The 19,723-nt window shown below is 42.9% G+C and overlaps 5 protein-coding genes across 8 annotated transcripts; 4 read left to right on the top strand and 1 right to left on the bottom strand.

Moving 5' to 3' along the window:
* Positions 1-3,307: 3,307 nt before the first annotated feature.
* On the top strand, positions 3,308-3,859 carry LOC128300887 (ATP synthase membrane subunit K, mitochondrial-like). The gene is made up of 3 exons (XM_053037125.1): positions 3,308-3,410; positions 3,492-3,573; positions 3,657-3,859. The coding sequence occupies exons 2-3, from the start codon at positions 3,493-3,495 to the stop codon at positions 3,726-3,728; spliced, it is 153 nt and encodes a 50-aa protein (XP_052893085.1). The 5' UTR covers positions 3,308-3,410; position 3,492; the 3' UTR covers positions 3,729-3,859.
* On the bottom strand, positions 3,756-15,711 carry LOC128300886 (high mobility group protein 20A). Of its 2 annotated transcripts, XM_053037124.1 has the most exons (3): positions 15,575-15,711; positions 4,758-5,024; positions 3,756-4,698 (listed from the first exon to the last, which is right to left on the bottom strand). In XM_053037124.1, the coding sequence occupies exons 2-3, from the start codon at positions 5,011-5,013 to the stop codon at positions 3,962-3,964; spliced, it is 993 nt and encodes a 330-aa protein (XP_052893084.1). In that variant the 5' UTR covers positions 5,014-5,024; positions 15,575-15,711; the 3' UTR covers positions 3,756-3,961. The 2 variants fall into 2 exon arrangements, with proteins under 2 accessions (XP_052893084.1, XP_052893083.1); XM_053037123.1 differs by lacking the exon at positions 15,575-15,711 and having other exon boundaries at positions 3,758-4,698; positions 4,758-5,062.
* Positions 5,447-9,009, top strand: LOC128300885 (stAR-related lipid transfer protein 7, mitochondrial). Of its 2 annotated transcripts, XR_008287339.1 has the most exons (6): positions 5,447-6,006; positions 6,354-6,693; positions 6,764-6,930; positions 7,013-7,484; positions 7,741-7,866; positions 8,131-8,265. XR_008287339.1 is itself a non-coding variant. In XM_053037121.1 (5 exons), exons 1-5 carry the CDS (start codon positions 5,779-5,781, stop codon positions 8,334-8,336), a joined length of 1,413 nt encoding a protein of 470 aa, XP_052893081.1. In that variant the 5' UTR covers positions 5,447-5,778; the 3' UTR covers positions 8,337-9,009. The 2 variants fall into 2 exon arrangements, 1 of the variants encoding a protein (XP_052893081.1); XM_053037121.1 differs by lacking the exon at positions 7,741-7,866 and having other exon boundaries at positions 8,131-9,009.
* On the top strand, positions 9,426-14,567 carry LOC128300884 (ornithine aminotransferase, mitochondrial). Of its 2 annotated transcripts, none has more exons than XM_053037119.1 (3): positions 9,426-10,213; positions 12,939-13,227; positions 13,302-14,567. In XM_053037119.1, exons 1-3 carry the CDS (start codon positions 10,042-10,044, stop codon positions 14,284-14,286), a joined length of 1,446 nt encoding a protein of 481 aa, XP_052893079.1. In that variant the 5' UTR covers positions 9,426-10,041; the 3' UTR covers positions 14,287-14,567. The 2 variants fall into 2 exon arrangements, with proteins under 2 accessions (XP_052893079.1, XP_052893080.1); XM_053037120.1 differs by lacking the exon at positions 9,426-10,213 and adding an exon at positions 12,542-12,627.
* A 1,324-nt stretch (positions 15,712-17,035) lies between the features above and the next one.
* Positions 17,036-18,310, top strand: LOC128303015 (phospholipase A1-like). Its single transcript, XM_053039867.1, has 2 exons — positions 17,036-17,096; positions 17,163-18,310. The coding sequence occupies exons 1-2, from the start codon at positions 17,036-17,038 to the stop codon at positions 18,308-18,310; spliced, it is 1,209 nt and encodes a 402-aa protein (XP_052895827.1).
* The last annotated feature ends 1,413 nt before the right edge of the window (positions 18,311-19,723 follow it).

The following is a 19,723-nucleotide window of genomic DNA, read 5'->3' as shown; positions in this document are numbered from 1 at the left end:
TTGACCTGATTTCAATAGAAAACCATACAATTTTCGGACTTTTTTCAAGTTTTTAGGGTCAAAATTTTTACAAATTTTTTTTTTTCTTTAAACGCCTGTAACTTCTTTATTTCGCGTCCTAGACCCTTCAAAGTTTGACCTGATTTCAATAGAAAACCATACAATTTTCGGACTTTTTTCAAGTTTTTAGGGTCAAAATTTTTACAAAAATTTTTTTTTCTTTAAACGCCTGTAACTTCTTTATTTCGCGTCCTAGACCCTTCAAAGTTTGACCTGATTTCAATAAAAAACCATACAATTTTTGGACTTTTTTCAAGTTTTTAGGGTCAAAATTTTTACAAATTTTTTTTTTCTTTAAACGCCTGTAACTTCTTTATTTCGCGTCCTAGACCCTTCAAAGTTTGACCTGATTTCAATAGAAAACCATACAATTTTCGGACTTTTTTCAAGTTTTCAGGGTCAAAATTTTTACAAAAATTTTTTTTCTTTAAACGCCTGTAACTTCTTTATTTCGCGTCCTAGACCCTTCAAAGTTTGACCTGATTTCAATAGAAAACCATACAATTTTCGGACTTTTTTCAAGTTTTTAGGGTCAAAATTTTTACAAAATTTTTTTTTTTCTTTAAACGCCTGTAACTTCTTTATTTCGCGTCCTAGACCCTTCAAACTTTGACCTGATTTCAATAGAAAACCATACAATTTTCGGACTTTTTTCAAGTTTTCAGGGTCAAAATTTTTAACAAATTTTTTTTTTTTCTTTAAACGCCTGTAACTTCTTTATTTCGCGTCCTAGACCCTTCAAAGTTTGACCTGATTTCAATAGAAAACCATACAATTTTCGGACTTTTTTCAAGCTTTTAGGGTCAAAATTTTTACAAAATTTTTTTTTCCTTTAAACGCCTGTAACTTCATTATTTCGCGTCCTAGACCCTTCAAAGTTTGACCTGATTTCAATAGAAAACCATACAATTTTCGGACTTTTTTCAAGTTTTCAGGGTCAAAATTTTTAACAAATTTTTTTTTTTCTTTAAACGCCTGTAACTTCTTTATTTCGCGTCCTAGACCCTTCAAAGTTTGACCTGATTTCAATAGAAAACCATACAATTTTCGGACTTTTTTCAAGTTTTTAGGGTCAAAATTTTTACAAATTTTTTTTTTCTTTAAACGCCTGTAACTTCTTTATTTCGCGTCCTAGACCCTTCAAACTTTGACCTGATTTCAATAGAAAACCATACAATTTTCGGACTTTTTTCAAGTTTTTAGGGTCAAGGTTTTTTAAAAATGCTCTTTTCTTTAAACGCCTGTAACTTCTTTATTTCGCATCCTAGACCCTTCAAAGTTTGACCTGATTTCAATAGAAAACCATACAATTTTCGGACTTTTTTCAAGTTTTTAGGGTCAAAATTTTTACAAAAATTTTTTTTTCTTTAAACGCCTGTAACTTCTTTATTTCGCGTCCTAGACCCTTCAAAGTTTGACCAGATTTCAATAGAAAACCATACAATTTTTGGACTTTTTTCAAGTTTTTAGGGTCAAAATTTTTACAAAATTCTTTTTTTTCTTTAAACGCCTGTAACTTCTTTATTTCGCGTCCTAGACCCTTCAAAGTTTGACCTGATTTCAATAGAAAACCATACAATTTTCGGACTTTTTTCAAGTTTTCAGGGTCAAAATTTTTACAAAAATTTTTTTTCTTTAAACGCCTGTAACTTCTTTATTTCGCGTCCTAGACCCTTCAAAGTTTGACCTGATTTCAATAGAAAACCATACAATTTTCGGACTTTTTTCAAGTTTTTAGGGTCAAAATTTTTACAAAATTTTTTTTTTTCTTTAAACGCCTGTAACTTCTTTATTTCGCGTCCTAGACCCTTCAAAGTTTGACCTGATTTCAATAGAAAACCATACAATTTTCGGAGTTTTTTCAAGTTTTCAGGGTCAAAATTTTTACAAAATTTTTTTTTCCTTTAAACGCCTGTAACTTCTTTATTTCGCGTCCTAGACCCTTCAAAGTTTGACCTGATTTCAATAGAAAACCATACAATTTTCGGACTTTTTTCAAGTTTTTAGGGTCAAAATTTTTGCAAAATTTTTTTTTTCTTTAAACGCCTGTAACTTCTTTATTTCGCGTCCTAGACCCTTCAAAGTTTGACCTGATTTCAATAGAAAACCATACAATTTTCGGACTTTTTTCAAGTTTTTAGGGTCAAAATTTTTACAAATTTTTTTTTTCTTTAAACGCCTGTAACTTCTTTATTTCGCGTCCTAGACCCTTCAAAGTTTGACCAGATTTCAATAGAAAACCATACAATTTTTGGACTTTTTTCAAGTTTTTAGGGTCAAAATTTTTACAAAATTCTTTTTTTTCTTTAAACGCCTGTAACTTCTTTATTTCGCGTCCTAGACCATTAAAAGTTTGACCTGATTTCGATAAAAAACCACACAATTTTCGGAGTTTTCGGACCTGCATTGGATGCTTTTCTGGTATCAGATTTTGAAAAACTGGTCTTTTTTGGCGCGTTTCTGTCTCGATCGACACGGAAAAAGCATGCTCCTGCATTGGAAGCTCTCCTGGTATCAGGGCTTGACAAACTAGTCATTTTTGGCGCGATTTCGATCGACACAGAAACAGCATCCTCCTGCATTGGATGCTCTACAGGTATCAGAACATGACAAACTGGTAAATTTTGGCGAGTTCTCTGTCTCGATCGAGACGGACAACAGCATCAGGAGGATGCATCCAATGCAGGAGGATGCTTTTTCCGTGTCGATCGAAACAGAGAACTCACCAAAAATGACCAGTTTGTCATGCTCTGATACCAGGAGAGCATCCAATGCAGGAGGATGCCTTTTTCCGTGTCAATCGAGACAAAGAACTCACCAAAAATTTATGCCACGCCTAATTTACACTAGCGATTGCTCTTACGGATTTGCAATAGTGATAGGCAAATTTATCCCAAGCTGCAGATGTCACCTCTTGAAAAACATGCTCTGCTGGTATCGGAAATCTGAAAACAGCTGGTTTGTCGGACCGTTCCACCAAACTATCCAACAGCGGGATAGTAATGCCCCTCAAGCAAAACAGAATTGGTAGACCAATACTCGAAGGGTTGCAGATGTTTAATTGGATTCCGTTATGATGCAGGCGATGAGGATTTCAAGCAAAACATATATCCACGTTTTTTTATTTTACAACAATTTTTCAACAAGCCATTCAAACCACCCTTCAACACACCCTTCTGCATAATGCACTATGGTCGAAAATGCTTTGGTCTTAATCTACATGCAAAGATGACATTTGTCAAAATGACATGCGACATGTCAATTCACACACATTTTCAATCACTCTCCGTAGATCGGTCTCTGTTTCCCGATTCGTTTTTGGTATAAACAGTGAAAGTTACATAACTCAAGTACGTTATTATAATACTTTTTTCCAGTTAAACATATCCGTACACTGCCACTAAACGCACTTCCAATTGCATCGTTTTCAGAATGGCTGGCGGTGGTGATGAAAGCAAACTTACCGGACTCTCCCGTTACTTCAATGGCGAGACTATGCGGGGCCGTGCAAATGTAAATACCGCGCATCTGCCGCTAAAACTTCACCTGCTAACATTAACGTATTGTTCTTTTCTTTTCGCACGTGTCTGAAACAGGTCGCGAAAGCCACCTATGCATCCATTGGACTGCTGATTTTGTACTTCTCACTGAAGCCGAGCAAGAAGTAAGGGGCGCCTGTGTAGATGTTTACGCTCGGTTATAGGATTACTTCGTGAAGTGCACCCGATGGTGAAATACATTATGCAACAGTCAAGTAAAACCTAGAAATTCGTGTTCCGGTGCTTAATTTACATGTAAACGGACTTGGGCCGGATACTTTCGGATGCTAACTGGACTAGAGAGAAATGAGACCGGATTGTCAGCTCTTGGCATCCACCACATCCTTCTGCATTATTGCTCCTTAAAGCGTGAGGTTCTGTAGATCTAACTTACGAATAATGTCTTTCGCTTTGTTCAATGTGTGACCTTGCGTGCTAGAGTCTGCCATCTGATGCAAATTCTCCAAATACTGATCAATATTGTCTACTGTAGCACCGGGACAATCGCTGGAGATGGGCAATCCCTGCAGAGCACTAGCCAGTGTGGTGCGCAACTTTAGTAGATAGCTCTCCAGCACGACATTCCGCGCATCTAGACTGCTCGTTTCACTGTCCAGCTTTAGAATACCATTTTCCATGTTTTCAACGTGCTTCTCCAGCACGGAGTTCTGTTGCTCATAATCTATGTTCGATTTGCGTAACGTACGCAACTCCGAATCGACGACTTTGTTATGGTCAAGAAAATCTTCAGTAAAAATGGGTATATCATAATCCCCTTGGCGTGACACTTTCGGCTCCACTTTCCCATTAACATACGGAATGGCCGGTATGGTTACTTTGGGTTCCGCTACTTCCTTCTTCGCTACTTGTGCCTCGTTCTGCAATGCTTTAGCTTTCGCCTCATTGTTCAGTTTGTATTCCGATATCTCCTTGTTGTACCGTTCCTTGTCCACTTCGGCCGCTTCTAGGTATGGTTTCTTTCGATCTTCCGGCAACTTGGACCATTCTTCTGCCATAATTTTCGTAATCTCAATGGGCGTTAGAGTTGGATTTTTTTGCCGCACACTTTCCCGATTCTCGTTCATGTAACGAACATAGCCTGAAGAAAGAAAATGAGAACCGAAATATGTTTGTGCGATAATTCCTAATCGTGCTTACCAGTAAGCGGATGTTTCGGAGCGTTTGCGTCCTTCGGTGGTTTTTGCCGTTTTTTTTTTGTGGTTTTCGGTGTCGACTGTTTCGCTGTCGGTGCCTTGGTTCCACTACCGGAAGGGACCGCATTCGGAATCGGATCGGGAACTTTTTCCTCATTTTTAACTGGTTCCGCTGCTGGTGGTTCCTTCACCGTATCGCTCACATCAGCTGCTTCTGGTTTAATGCTCAATGTCGATTCTTCAGGTTTTTCTTTTTCCATCGAAAGCGATACTGAAAATCAAGCCAAAATACTATTTTTCGACGGTGTGTGGTGTTTTTTTTTTTTTGTAATGTATTGTTGCAATCAATAAACACAGTCCAAGCACACTTTTGACGTTTCAATGCATTTTGAGGCGAACGTTTATAAGAGGCGTTCTTGTTCTTCACTCTGTGCAAGTCCTGTGCTTCGCTTACTCTACGTTAACCTCTATTAATTCAGCAATTCTGAACAAATATTCACAAAAAATAATAAGCTACTCAAACTGTACGAGAACAGGGTTCTAGTTCATTTATTTTCGTTCCAATAAAACCGATGCAGTTCTCGGTGCCTAATGAGTGCCGATTGCATTGCAGTTTGAAAGCCATATGTTTTCCATCTGTCAAAGTCGTTGCATCACAAAATACAAAAAAAAACATTACAGCAGCGAAAGTTTTTGAAAATCCATTGGGCTCAACACTAAACAAATATTATTTTACATTTTTAACTTCCCTGTACAAACTTAGCATTCTCGTTAGTGCTTGGCGCTGTGGTAACGTGTTGTCGCAGTGGATTTCGACAAGTAGCAAACACCAAACACAATCCATCACTCATACAGGCCCGGCGATATTTTTGCACCGTCAATTAATTTCGATTCGCCATTCGTTCTCTCCGCTACAGAACCATGGTCCGTGGTTGCTACCGTATTAGTTAGAACCATTAACGCAATAAGTGTAAAAGTGTCCGGTTCGTTGGCTCCGACTCGCGTGCTGCCAACACAAGAGAACGATGGCTATGAAGCTGCTCCCGAATAGTACGCTAGCCCTGCGGAAGTTCAATAAGTATTTGCGTAAAAATGTGAAAGATCAATCGGCCAGCATATTACGTCTGTGGACAACGCAGTGTGAATTCCTGTTTGCCCAGCAGTTGCGAAGAAGCCAACAGATATTTGCCCACTACGCCAAGATCTGGGAGGAACGCGCGCTACGTGAATTGCTGCGGCGTTTCCGTGGACAGGTAAGGCCCCCCCAGGTGACGGCGCCATCCCGAGAGGAAGCCAATTTGGTTTATGTAACAGGACACACACTAGCGACGAATTTATAACCAGGACCCCCGAAAAAGGAAATCAGCAAGATAACGGTATATCAGCTCGCGATAGTTGGTGTTGTGTGATGATGCGGTGGGGTTCGAGCGAATTGCGATAGGATTTATTTTTAGCCGACCACAAAGCAGCAACACCCGCCTAATCATGTATTTCCGATGGCTAGCAAAACAAGCGCTGTTTACGGATAGAAATGCACTTTTACATTGCATCCTTACTGACGTACATCTTTTTACGACGCGCGCGTTCTGTGCTTTTGTAGGTACATCGGCATGCCAAAGGGTTCATACTGTCGTCCGCGGCACTGCTCACCTTCGACTGGGAACGTGAACGGATCGAGCTGGAATCGGTCCAGGAACACATGGATGACTTTCAATTTCTGGAGCGTCTGCAGCTGGAAACAATCTACTGCAAGCGGTGCGAGAAACGGAAGCAAATTGATTCTCGCGTCGAAGGCATCAACTACTGCTGCTGCCCTAAGAATGTGACCGAAATGTTGTCGGCCGAACCGAGCGTGTACACCGCCTGGGAACCGTACATTGAACAGAAGCGCATGATAACGTGGCGTCAGGAAATTAAGCCAGGACTGTTTGCCTACAAAGGTACGCCGATCATATGATCGGTACGATCCAAGTAGAAACCATTTCTCAGCATCATTATTACCATTTGCAGTTTACGTGGAATATCCCGACGTGACGGCGGAAGATTTTCTCCACGTGCAAATCGATGTCGAGTATCGGAAAAAGTGGGACAATACTGCCGTCAATTTGGAGGTGATAGACGAAGACTCAGCCAAAGGATCCAACAGTCACATCATCTACTGGGAAGCTTTATGGCCAGTACGTCGTCGTGCAGCACATGTCTAATATCGGCCTTCGAACGCTAATAATGTGTTATCTTTTCTCCCCGTTTCTCAAGCAGAAACTTTTTGCCAACCGTGATTACGTGTACAACAGGCGCTTCTTTATCGATCGCAGCCGGCGTGTGATAATGATCGTTAACAAAAGCGTGGAACATCCAAAGTGTCCGACGAAACCGCACACGCAGCGTGTCCACGAGTACTGGAGCTACATGGTGATTAAACCGACGACTGCCTTCAACAAGCCAGGCGTATCCTTCGTGCTGACGTACTTCGATAATCCGGGATTATCGATACCGAAGTACATTACCACGTGGGTGGCCAAAAAGCAAATGCCCGACTTTCTACACCAACTGCACCAAGCGACGGTGAACTATGCGAAGGCGAAGCGCCAAAATGAGACACGCATTATCGAGTTTTGGGATAAGCATAAGGATCCAGGCTTTGAGTATCCGCCGGATACGCTGCTGGGTTACAGTACGGAAGATTTTCACGAGGCACAAAAGCAAGAGGAAGAATCTAGTCTACAGCAAGGTACGTACTGTGTTTCCTTTTTTTGTGTTTTTTATTCGATCGGGCTGGTGACTGTAATGCCTTTACGATGTGTCTAATCAATTCCTTTGCTCGTATGTAAAATGAATATTCGTATTTTTCTTTCTCTCTTCCATTGCCATGGCATGTTTTTACATTTGGGGACATTCCATTAATGGTGCTGGCATTCCTGTACGTATGTTCCAATTACAAATCATTGTATATACAACAATATTGTACCATTCATTCCGCCCATTAGTGGTAGAGAAAAAGTTAAAATTTTGGCGCTATATATTATTTAAAATAAAATAAACTGTTGCTAACTACTATTATGAATAAAGGAAATAGTTTTCCCGGCCAGGAAGAAATAGTCAACGAACGTGAGGTAATAATTGAAGGTTGCAAAAGATGTCACTTTAGTATCAGAACACATACTTTAGGTTACAGCACATTGATTGTTAGTTCGGGGTCACTGTAAAATTTCATGTTCCCTTTCAATGTTTTGCGCTTCCGGTTGAAGTCTATATTTGAATTAATTGTTCACTCAATGTTTGGTGATCATCATTAGATACTTTCTCGATTTTGGAGGTTGGATTTTTATCTATTCCCATTTTCTTTCCTAACAATTCTCTTCTTTATTTATCTGCAGTGAACGGTGCTTATGTCGAAGCCAAACCAGCGTCTCGTGCTCTTGCTTCAGCGACTGCAAAGACGAATATTGAGCCACAGAACGAAAAGGGCAACAGTTCGAGTAATGGTGCGAAAGACTCCAGCGACAGTCAACCAGAGGAAAGTGCACCGGTAAAGAAATTATCCTGGTGGAGTTACCTATATTCGTATATTTACTTCATTTGAACAGTACCAAACCGCACCCAATCCGGTTTAGAGCAGCGTGGTTCGATTATGCCGGAGACACATACAAAACCAAATCAATCTATTAAAAATATTCCTAGCAGCGTGCGCGCGTATACAGGAAAGCCCAAAGTCCACATTCAAGCAAATGAATGAAAACGTGTTCGACAATGTTTTCGTAAGGTGCTCGACAAAACATAGCAAAATAATAAGCAAACAGTTTATCACCCATTAGCTAAGGCGACTAAGTAGTAGTGATGCTCGTAAAATACCTCAAGTTTGCCCGTTTATACGTTTGCTCAGCCGATTAAGTTAAGTAGGAAAAAAAACGGTAGAAACAGCAACAAATCCAATGCAATACTACCTTTAACCGATCGGTCGTTTTGCAACAGTTGTGCAAACGTTGTGTTTTACTCTTTTAAATTGTGTTTTGGTTTGGTTCTCTAACCCAGTCAGTATAATGTTGATAAGTGCAATTGTTATGTTTTATTAGGGTTTGAACAACAGTTCGTAATTGTAAAAAAGAAGTCCGATTGTGTTAGGATTAGGCGGTAAGGTAACGTTCGCATCTTCATCTTTCTACACTATATCGTTAGAATACTTAGGGAATGCTTCGGTACCGTTCTAGTGGCGTGTTCTTATCTGTTAAACTTTATAATAGTTCAACCAATCAACTCAAACGAACCGTGGGTTTTTTTTTTGTTTTATGTCTCTGGTTCCGAAATTTTTGATTAAACTTGTTACAAACAAAATGTTTATTAATGTAATTAGTGAAAATTTTTGTTTTCACATGTTTAAGTGGCTTATTATATATTTTTATGGAGGCAACATTCTGCAAGAGTAATGCAGTATAACTTGTCATTCGCAATTGTCCGTCGTAAATGTTTTTTTGAGTAGTATATCTAATTTTTTAAGAAAGATTCAACAAATACGTGTAGCGAAATATTACCTAGAAAGACCAATGCGTTTACCGGCCCACAATAATTTGAACGGTAGTCAATGTTTGCTAAATCATTACCCTGAGTGCGTATTTTGGGCTTAGAACGTTTTGTGAACAACGAACATGTTTATACGATGATAGACGATCTATGCGTCACCGTCGCGGCAAACAGTTGCCCGGTTATCAGAAGTCGTACACTCTGTCGCTAAGCAACAACGCAGCAACCCAATTACGGGTACCCAACACACAAATCGTCATACCATCGATCAGACAAGGTGCGTGCACAGGTACAAACGGAAGCAGCAAAAGTGAGGCGTGTGGCAACAATGCTATCAATGCAATGTGAAGCTTAAGTGATGAAGGAAGCCACACGCCCCGGCGGTAAGTTCCATCGGCCGATGCAGTTAAGATTCCTTTGCCGTTCGCTGACGTACAAAAGGGTAATCAGTCATCGGTGCGGTGTGCGATAAGTTTGGCTACCTAGTGTTTTTGCGGCCGAACGGCAGATCATCGCACCCTATCACCCCGCCTAGAACTGATAGCGTGGTTGTGGGACTAGAAATTCGGAGGCCCGGCTTTGTACATATGGTAGACACCGCAATTGCGCGGAACGCTCAGTTCTATTCGGACAGTGAAACTGTCATCTAGTGGATTTGCGCTTTGGTGTGCGTAACCAAGCAACGGAGGAAAAAAAAAAGATCATCCAGTGTGCATCGGTAGTGTCTGACAGTTCGTCGGTGTGAAAGGAATATACGACTCGTGCAAAGAATGCTGCGCCAAATAAGCAAATCGGACCTGCTGGTCAAGCAGTTTGATAAACTGCAGGTGTTGCCAGTATTCTCAACGAAACAAAGCCAATTGCGACAAAGTTCGTCTTCGGCACGGCCAATTTCGTTCAACAATCGTCCTCTGCTGGCTGATCGCAGCAAGCATGGATTCGGTAAGTATTGGTTGGTGTTAGTATTATTCCCTTAAGCAGACACAGATCCAGAAAACGAGTTCTTTACGATTTGCCGGAACCGGTTTTGGCCGTTCATAAATGTGTGGTGATCGATTTCATCTGCTTTGTGCACGGAAAGATATTTAAAATCGCAATTGATCAGTCGCAGTTATAATGCATCAGCAATGAGAGCGCACCCATTAGATTAATAATCAGGGCCCTTTTTTAAATCCTCCTTCCAAGCACCGACATCAACAACTTGTTCCCCTTTCGCAAAACATCCTTCACTAATCTGGCAAGGCTGCGCTGGACCATTATCTCTCAAAAGGTATTTATAGCGAAGGACCCCCGCGAATTGATTTTCGCACAGTTGCTTATCAACGTTTCAGTGTTCTTCGCACTGCACTGTTGATACAAAAAAAACACACACGAATCGGCACTGAACCCACGCTGGTCCATTTCTATGCCAGTGACGTCCCTGGACCAGCCGGAGATTATTGGCTACCCTGCAAGAGCGGACGTGTGTCGCGTATTAAATTGATTTTTGACGGAAAATCAGCACCTTGATACGACGGCCTTCCCAGCACGTGGTAACAATAGTGCCGGAATCGGGTACCTTTTGCGATAACGTTATTAAACGGAGAAAAATATACTTGCTTTGACCCTTGCGGGACACGCCATCATCCCAGACATCTGTGATGACGTCTGTAAAGGCAAAGGTTTGCACGCACTTGCCCGATCCAATTTAATTGCGTTCAAACTGCCCTAAGGGGTGTGACCCCTTACATGCTGGATTTGATAGTGCAGAAAGAGCTGGATTTTTCTGTTTTATAAAATACTCTAAAATACGCAATTAGAGTTGTATTGTATCAGTTTGCTTATCGCTGCGTCTTGCTGTTTCTTGTGTTCAGCTAAGTTAGAATCTTGTGGCAATGGGCTGAGATTGACGAGCATCGAACACACATATTGCTTATCAATAGTTTAAATTGTCTACATGTCTATATTTAAACAACTGTATGTGTTTTAGCTTTGCTTTTCTTTAAAAGAAGGAATATACACTTCTAATCTTTCTAGTTGAATTGTTGCGTGGTACATCGATTACTCAAAGATTTTGAATATTTGATACCATTTCCTTTAAAGTTCTATCTATTTATTTTTTGTTTTGGGTTGTCTAAAATTCCACCTCAAATAAGTTCCAAAGTTATATAAAATTAAGCTCACTTGTGTTTTGTATGATGATCTAGAATCGAAAAGCACAATAAATGCATATAGTATACAGCAAGAACTTGAATTCCAAGTGTCTTCTGGACAAACTTCTGGAATTTCGTTTTGCTGATGAAAAGATGACTTACTGTACTGTTTCATCTACTTCTAACACTTTTATATATTTTAGATTATCCATATAAACCCTCAAGTAGTAGATAAAGCGCACTCATACAAACATAAATAAAAGTACAAGGCATTTTAAAAGAGGATCTTTGAATCATTGAGGATTCATTGATGATTCCTGATTTGAATAACTCCTCGCTAAAGATTCATATTAATGACACTTCTCACAAAACTTGTCTAAACCGGTCATAAGTGACTAGTCTATCAGACTTTCTGAATTCTTTGGGATTTCCATGTTTGTATAACAATCTGAGAAGTTGTACCATTAGCTGCCTGATTTTATGTCAAACAAATGAAGGTAACTGAATTTCAATTAGATCGGTGGTTCAAAATAAGCTCAAATGGGAATTCCGATATATATTTGGCACTGCACTTGAAGTAGTTTGCGTACCACTTATCCTGGACAACGATTGTCTTTCTAAGGATTGAACAAATTTGCTTATCAAATGGATATAGCTGAGCATGATTAAAGCCGCTTCATGTGCCCTATACACAACAAACAATTTTCAGTGCTTTACGAACGTAAGGGGTACAGTACATGAGGAGGAAACAAAAAGTAAAGAAATTATCACAATAGCAATAATATATTTGCGCTGGTTCTCTTGTTTGTTGTCTTAATCGTTTTTTTTTTAACATATTTTCGTTCCCGAATCTATTTATAAAAGACACAACAGTTTTATTTAAAAAAAAAATAGAAGAGAAATGCGTGAGCAGCTTCACACATAAAAAAGGACTGTAGAATTTGTGCGATTAACGCATGTGCAAACTGTTTTACTCTCCCTGTATACTTTGGCCCTTGGTGAACAAACGCACACTACTGCCTCTGGCGTTGATCTTGAATACAAATATGTATCTGCTCATGTACGATCATCTTTAACCGATGGATGTGTCGTAGCTGGGTAAAAGCTGGCAGTAATAGTCTTATCAACTTTGCACACTAATTGATTTGCCCTTGGTTGCGAATAGTTCATAACCGAAGTCTCGTGTGGTTGTCGCATTTACTCCAGCTGCAAGCCGAATCCCGGGTAGGTGCTTTATACGCGGGAGCTTAAGTGCAGTTGATTGCGTCTTCAATGTAGGGCAAGTTTGTGCGAGTCAGTGTACAACTTAACGAGGAGTGTCCCATACGAAGTGCATTAAGCTTTATCGTGAGATTTATTATCAGTCCAAAAGGAAAAGATTAGCCCAATACGGAGAGACATCTCCTCAAATTAAACGATCCTTCCACAATCACACTCGCGGTTTAGTTTGTTATCGATCGGCAATCGCGAGACCCACCACACACTGCAGTGTCGTCGTAAAAGGTTTAATGAGTACCATTACTTTGGCATTGCAGCAAAAATCACCGAAATGGCACAGAACGGATACGGCCATGCGGCAACCCAGCTGAAGGCACAACCAAAATCTCAGGCCGTGTTCGATCGGGAGGATAAGTTCGGTGCGCACAACTATCATCCGCTGCCGGTAGCGTTGGCCCGCGGCGAAGGTGTTTACGTTTGGGACGTGGAAGGCAAACGGTACTACGACTTTCTAAGCGCTTATTCCGCCGTCAATCAGGGCCACTGTCATCCGAAGATCGTGCAGGCACTGACGGAACAGGCGCAAGTGTTGACGCTTACTTCGAGGTAAGAGCTGCAGAGTCGTTACCCGGTCGCGCTAAATGTGGTCATTTAAATCGCTTTTCTTCCTTCCCTTCCAGAGCTTTCTACTCGAACGTGCTCGGTGAGTACGAAGAGTTTGTGACGAACCTGTTCGGGTACGATAAGGTACTGCCGATGAATACTGGCGTGGAGGGCGGTGAGACGGCCTGCAAGCTGGCGCGCAAGTGGGGCTACAAGGTGAAGCAGATACCCGAGAACAAGGCGAAAATCGTATTCGCTGAGGGTAACTTCTGGGGCCGCACGTTGGCCGCCGTATCGTCATCGAACGATCCGAGCAGCTACGCCGGTTTTGGCCCATTCATGCCGGGCTTCGAGCTGGTACCGTACAACGATACGGCGGCACTCGAGAAAGCCTTGCAGGATCCGCACGTGTGTGCGTTTATGGTCGAACCGATTCAAGGTGAGGCTGGTGTCGTCGTACCGGACGATGGGTATTTGCGTACCGTGCGTGAACTATGCACGAAGTACAACGTGCTGTTTATTGCGGACGAGGTCCAGACGGGTTTGGCCCGTACCGGTCGTATGCTGGCCGTCGACCACGAGGATGTTAAACCGGACATTCTCATCCTTGGCAAAGCTCTGTCGGGCGGTGTTTATCCGGTGTCAGCCGTCCTTGCCAATGATCAGGTGATGCTCTGCATTCAACCCGGTGAGCACGGTTCGACGTACGGTGGCAACCCGCTCGGTTGCAAGGTAGCGATCGCCGCACTCCAGGTGCTGGTAGAGGAAAAGCTGTCCGAAAATGCCGACCGTATGGGCGAGCTGTTGCGCCGATCGTTGCGTGAGCTGCCCACTGACGTCGTATCGATCGTGCGCGGGAAAGGATTGCTGAATGCGATCGTTATCAATCCAAACTTTGACGCATGGGAAGTGTGCGTGCGGCTGAAGGAAAATGGACTGATCGCAAAGCCTACGCACGGAGATATTATACGCTTTGCGCCACCCCTGACCATCAACGAGCGGCAGCTGGAGGAGTGTTTGCACATCATCAAGTCCACCATTATGTCGTTTGTGAAAAACTAGCCAGTTATGTTATGAACTGTTGTAGCGATTGATCGGTGAGATCCATTGATTGGTTATAAAAATTACCGGTAGAAACGGAGCGAGTGTGGAAAACGTATGATATTTTCTATAGTCTGTAAGTTCGTATCATAATCAAGCAAATTGTAATAAAAGATGCAACTTGGTTTTTAATTTGCAAAGTACTGAAAAAAAAACAGCCGACTATTCATCACCAGCAACATCATTCTTCACATCCGATGCACAATTTTCACCCAATCACTTCAATTCCTTGGCCTCCCGGATAAGATCGACATTATCGATCGAAAATCTGCGGCGGTGTGCCAAGCGTGCACCTGACTAAATCGTGAAGCTTTAAACATTGGATTGAGGATCAATGCGACGATCAAGACAAAGTACTTGCTTGTCGGAGGCTCTGACCGTGAAAGGGCTTGCCTGGGGAACAGTTTATTGGTTGACGAAGACGATCTACTACCTTGGTACGATCGTAACTTTGGTTAAAAACCCAACCATCGAAATCCGGAAGCGCATTATTATGAGGCTCCACAAACTCCTAAAATCCAGAAACCTCCAACAAACAACAATGGCGAAGAACGCCATTTTCGAGTGGCGGGTGCTACGGACTATCTCAGACATTCTGACGATTCCTAAGTCCGGAAGGATACGATAGCTGCGGCACGTGAGTAGGATACTGGACTCATGCCCTACCAGGAAGGTCAACGACTCGTTCGGTCAGAGGCATAGAGGAGCGTAGTGACCTCGTTGGCTGGATTAAGTGGAGCTAGACCTGCCGGAGCTTGGACGCAACCAGGGGTGGAAAAGAGCAGCGTTGGACCGCATTGGTGACAAAGCCATGTCAACACAACGTGCCCAACTGTGAACCAGTCAAGAAAAGAGAGAGAGAGAGCATCATTCTTCAATACTTCCCGAAGAAATAAACATGATAAGAAATTGTATTGTGCTATGTGAAGAAATGTGGCCGAAATATTAAATTCAATCCAAGATCTAAACTTTATTAGACTGATCTCTTAGCTCTGATCGTTCGATGCCCGGGTTTACGTGCAAAAGAATCTTCATGTTGTATTCCTTAAGACCAGCCATCCCGGGAAACGATGATTTATCGCTGCTTACTCTATGCCCCGTCACACAATGTCATTGACGTTCATAAAACATCTCAAAAAGCTGGAATGCCATTAATTGGGGCTAGAGGAGGCTAACTCTGTACTATAATTAGACGGACGCAAAATGAGCAATGCGTGCAGAAAATAGCGAATAATAAAACAATACTTACCCCTTCCCGAAAGGAACCGTTCAGAGGAACCGGTTTCTGTGTGCCTTTCGTTCCGGTCAATCGCTGCACAATAAAAAGCGTTTTATAGACGCAGCACATCAAAAGCACATCGCGCGCTTAGAAAGCATCCTTAACACACCACGATGACCTAACGTCTGGAGGGTTTCTTCCTTATTGTCTATTTACCACTTCCACGCCATCCGTGATCATCAGTGGCAATAGAAGCTTTTGCCCTAGGTGTGAGTTCGTTGCTGCATTCCTGTAGCACCATAATAAACCGAAAGGGCAGAGCGTTTCAGAACACTCCCAAGAATGTGTGATATCATTGCTCAGTGCGCTCCATCATTGCTCCATGAGAATACTCTCTTTTCGAAGGGCTGTGGGAGTTCGATCGAGCAAATGTTAAGGGCCACTGATCACAGCACTAAGCGAGGACAAATTCCAGTGATGCTGAGAGCTTAAGATGAGGAAAACATTAGCTGTCCAGCTACGAGATAAACTTCACATCTAGTAACCCAGTTTAGGTCAAACGTAATCAAGTAGGTCGTTACACCTAGAAGAAGAGCACACTCGATTGCTCGTTTAATCAGAAAGAATGTAACACTTTTAGGGCTAGGTGAACTAAGCTGATATTGAATATATACGTGGGAAAATTCATAAGAAAAAAGGTGAAAAAAGCAACGCAAAATGTAAACATCAGGTTTGGAGTTTCCATTCAAATCAAGATCATGCTAGGAAAATCTTACATTCAGGAAATTCCCACTGCAACACATTCGGACCAACACATCGTAAAGATGGTACGTGTACACAGCGCATCATCACACGGCCACAGCATGTTCAGTAATTTCGCTACGTACGCGAGAGCATGAGCGCGAATCGCGCACGCAAACTCATCTCAGTCCACGATCACCAAACAAGACCAGAAAAAGTTTACATTCTCTTGCTTGATAAGTTGCTTGGACCACACTTTGTGACTAGAGTTCGATCAGTTAGCTTAAGTGAACGTCAAGTTATGCTGCAGTTGCTGTGACTAATCCCCAGGATGATCTATCTGCATATACAGTAAGTATAATTAAAAGAGTTGTTAACAGATTGAATCACGCACGTTCAACGACTTGTAACGCAGGCTGAACTGCCCGTAACGCAGCTTGAACGGAATGTAACGTAGGCGAACGATACGAACGAGATAAGGAATGAGAGCCAAAAGAACGATAGATCTGTACGGTGCGTTCAGTTCTCCCAGCCCCATTCGCGACACTTATCGTTCCGCGCAGTTGTAAGCGACGACGACGACTAAAGATCGACAGCTTCGAGTCACGTTGACGACGAACGGCAGCGTTAGTTAACGCGCGGAGAGTGATCGTACAGGTGCATCATCTTCGGACACTTCCCATTTACATTGCGGTTGTGCGCATTATATAAAAAGAAGCACGTTGATCAAGCACGCTCACCGTGAATATGATGGATCTTCCCTTAGCGTTACTGCTGCTGTTAGCGGCGGTAGCTATTACAGGCCGGAATGGTAAGTGTAACCAACAACTGGGTTATGTGCTGTAATAATCTTCTCACAACGGTCACATCTCTTCAGTGGCAGCCCTGTCCATCCCCGCGGAGCAGGAAGCAAGCGATCCGGATCTGGATGACATGGAGTACGAGCGAGACAACGGTGGTGATTCGCTTATTCCACCGCCGGTCGTGATGCGGACGGATCTTGGCGAACCGGTACCAACGGTACAGATACCGAACAAGGTGGGCGAGTTTGTGACGATGACGCGGATGGACGTGCAAGAGTGCAAAAGCAACGCTACCTACTACGAGGCCACCAAGTACGTCCAGTGCTATCTGTATCGGGCGAACACCACCGAGAATCGGTACGAGTTTCACTTCAACGGATTAAGCTCGATCGAGCAGGCCGGGTTCAAACGCGGCCTACCGACGGCGATCCTAGTGCACGGTTGGCTCGGCAGCTCCGAGTCTGTGGTGATTGATCCGCTCGCCAAAGCACTGCTCGCACAGGAAAACAAGAACGTGATCGCGGTGGATTGGGAAAAGGGAGCGAGCACTTTGCTCTATCCGATCGCCCGGTACCGTGTGCCGAAGGTTGCCGCACTGGTCGCCGCCCTGATCGACAACCTGGTGGTTGGACTCGGCCAGGACGTCAATCAGATCGGCATCATCGGGCACAGCCTTGGGGCACACATTGCGGGCATTGCCGCCAAGAAGGTACGATCAGGCAAGATTGGTTACATCGTCGGGCTGGATCCGGCTTCGCCCCTGTTCCGGCTGAAAAAGCCGGACGATCGGCTCTCGGCAGACGACGCTCAGTACGTGGAGATTATTCACACGAACGGCAAGGCGCTCGGGTTCTTCAGCAATATCGGGCAGGCGGACTACTACCCGAATGGTGGCGTGCGACAACCCGGCTGTGGCCTCAGCCTTACCTGCAGCCATTCGCGAGCGGTAGACTTCTTCAAGGAATCGCTCAAAATACGCAACTATTACGCCCAGCGGTGCGATGGCCTGACGAACCTTGGCCCTTCCTGCACTACCGATCGAACCGTGCTGGGTGGGTTGGTGTGGAAATCGGCGAAACCGGCCGGCGTGTACTATATAGCGACCGCCTCCAACGAACCATTCCTGCGCAGTAGCAGCGGAGTCGGTGATGTGAAGCCAACGTCCATGATCATCTCGCTGCTAGCACTGTTCATCACGTTACGGTGCAGGTGGCAGAATTGAAGACTGAACACGCATCATACACCTCACCGTTACCGGGTTCCGATCGTGTTCAATTCTCGGATTGCAGTGGTAGCTTATTGTTTACATGCCCTTTGCATTGTTGGGCAGATTGCATTACCGAAAGTGAACTCATAGCACACACACACTTCATAACTCTACCCTTGGAAGCGATGGGGACGAGTTGGAGAGTTCGAAGCACCCAAACGGTCAAACAATTCTTATCGGACCCAATCTACACTGGAGCAAGGCAAACATAGGCAACGATTGTAAAAATGTGTTTGTTTACTCATATATGCGCTATATTGTAGGTATTTTGGGAGTGGATGGTAGCACCAGCGACAACACTGCGTTACGACGACGATGATGATCTCGATGTAACACACACGTAACGTTGAGTGTGTAGCAGTAAAACAAAATCTTGCCTCTAATGAATTTACAGAGCGATACTTAAAAAAAGACAATTCTACACGCCCTAAGCAGGGTGCAAGCAACTGTAGAGTAGTTATTTTTAGGATAAATTATATTGGAACCGTCGTCGGTCGTAGTAGTGAGGGTTAATAATTTGCATGGCGCAGTGGTGTTTACACGCGCAGGTAAAGATATAAAATAGAAATTCTAGTTCTAAACTGGTTGAGTCTTCAGAGAGATCACCGTATGGTCGATAACAATCACTAATCAATATCACAAATGTCTCAGCTTTTAGCACAATTAACAACACTACAGCGATCAGCAGAACATTTGATCTATTCCTCTCTGGATATGAAGAGATCGGTTCTTCTATCCGATGGACCATTAACGTGGAACTGCATTGTCTTGTTAAAGGTATTTTTTTAATGTATAAGAATCAATTATAATGTGCAAATCATCCGTTTACTTACTCACTTGAAGCGCTGCAGAATTCTTCAATCTTGCCTCTTCTCACCGGCGAACCGTTGTCCTTCAGTCGCTTATCCCGAGCTTCAATTTTTCTGCAAGTAAGACAACAATTCTTAACAGCTTCGTATAAAACGCAAACGCAAAAGCTTTGTGCAGCTTCTGGAGTTCTGGGATAAGGCTGCTGGTGATCAGCATCCGTTCAACGCCTGGCCCCATTAAGGGCATCATTTGGGGAATTGCAGAGTGTACATGGGAATACAGGCAGCAACAACGCTACAAATCGGCAGCAGTAAAGCCCATTGTCTAACTATTCAATCCACGGGAACACTGTGTTACTTCAGTTCGTACCTTTGATGGCAATTAATCGATACAAACGAGCACAAAGCACAAAGATGTGTTGGACTTGGAGAAAACGAATCTATTCATTACCTTCAACTGATCACTGAGATCACAAAAAAAAACCCGATCATCACGGTAAGAAGTGTGTGCTGATCTCTATCTGATATTCATCCTAAAGAATGATCTAGACTATGAGAA

Source organism: Anopheles moucheti, chromosome 3 (genome assembly GCF_943734755.1).
Source record: "Anopheles moucheti chromosome 3, idAnoMoucSN_F20_07, whole genome shotgun sequence".
NCBI classification, from domain to species: Eukaryota; Metazoa; Arthropoda; class Insecta; order Diptera; family Culicidae; genus Anopheles; species Anopheles moucheti.
Note: the sequence above shows the minus strand (reverse complement) of the source record. Positions and strands in the feature narration are given on the sequence as shown.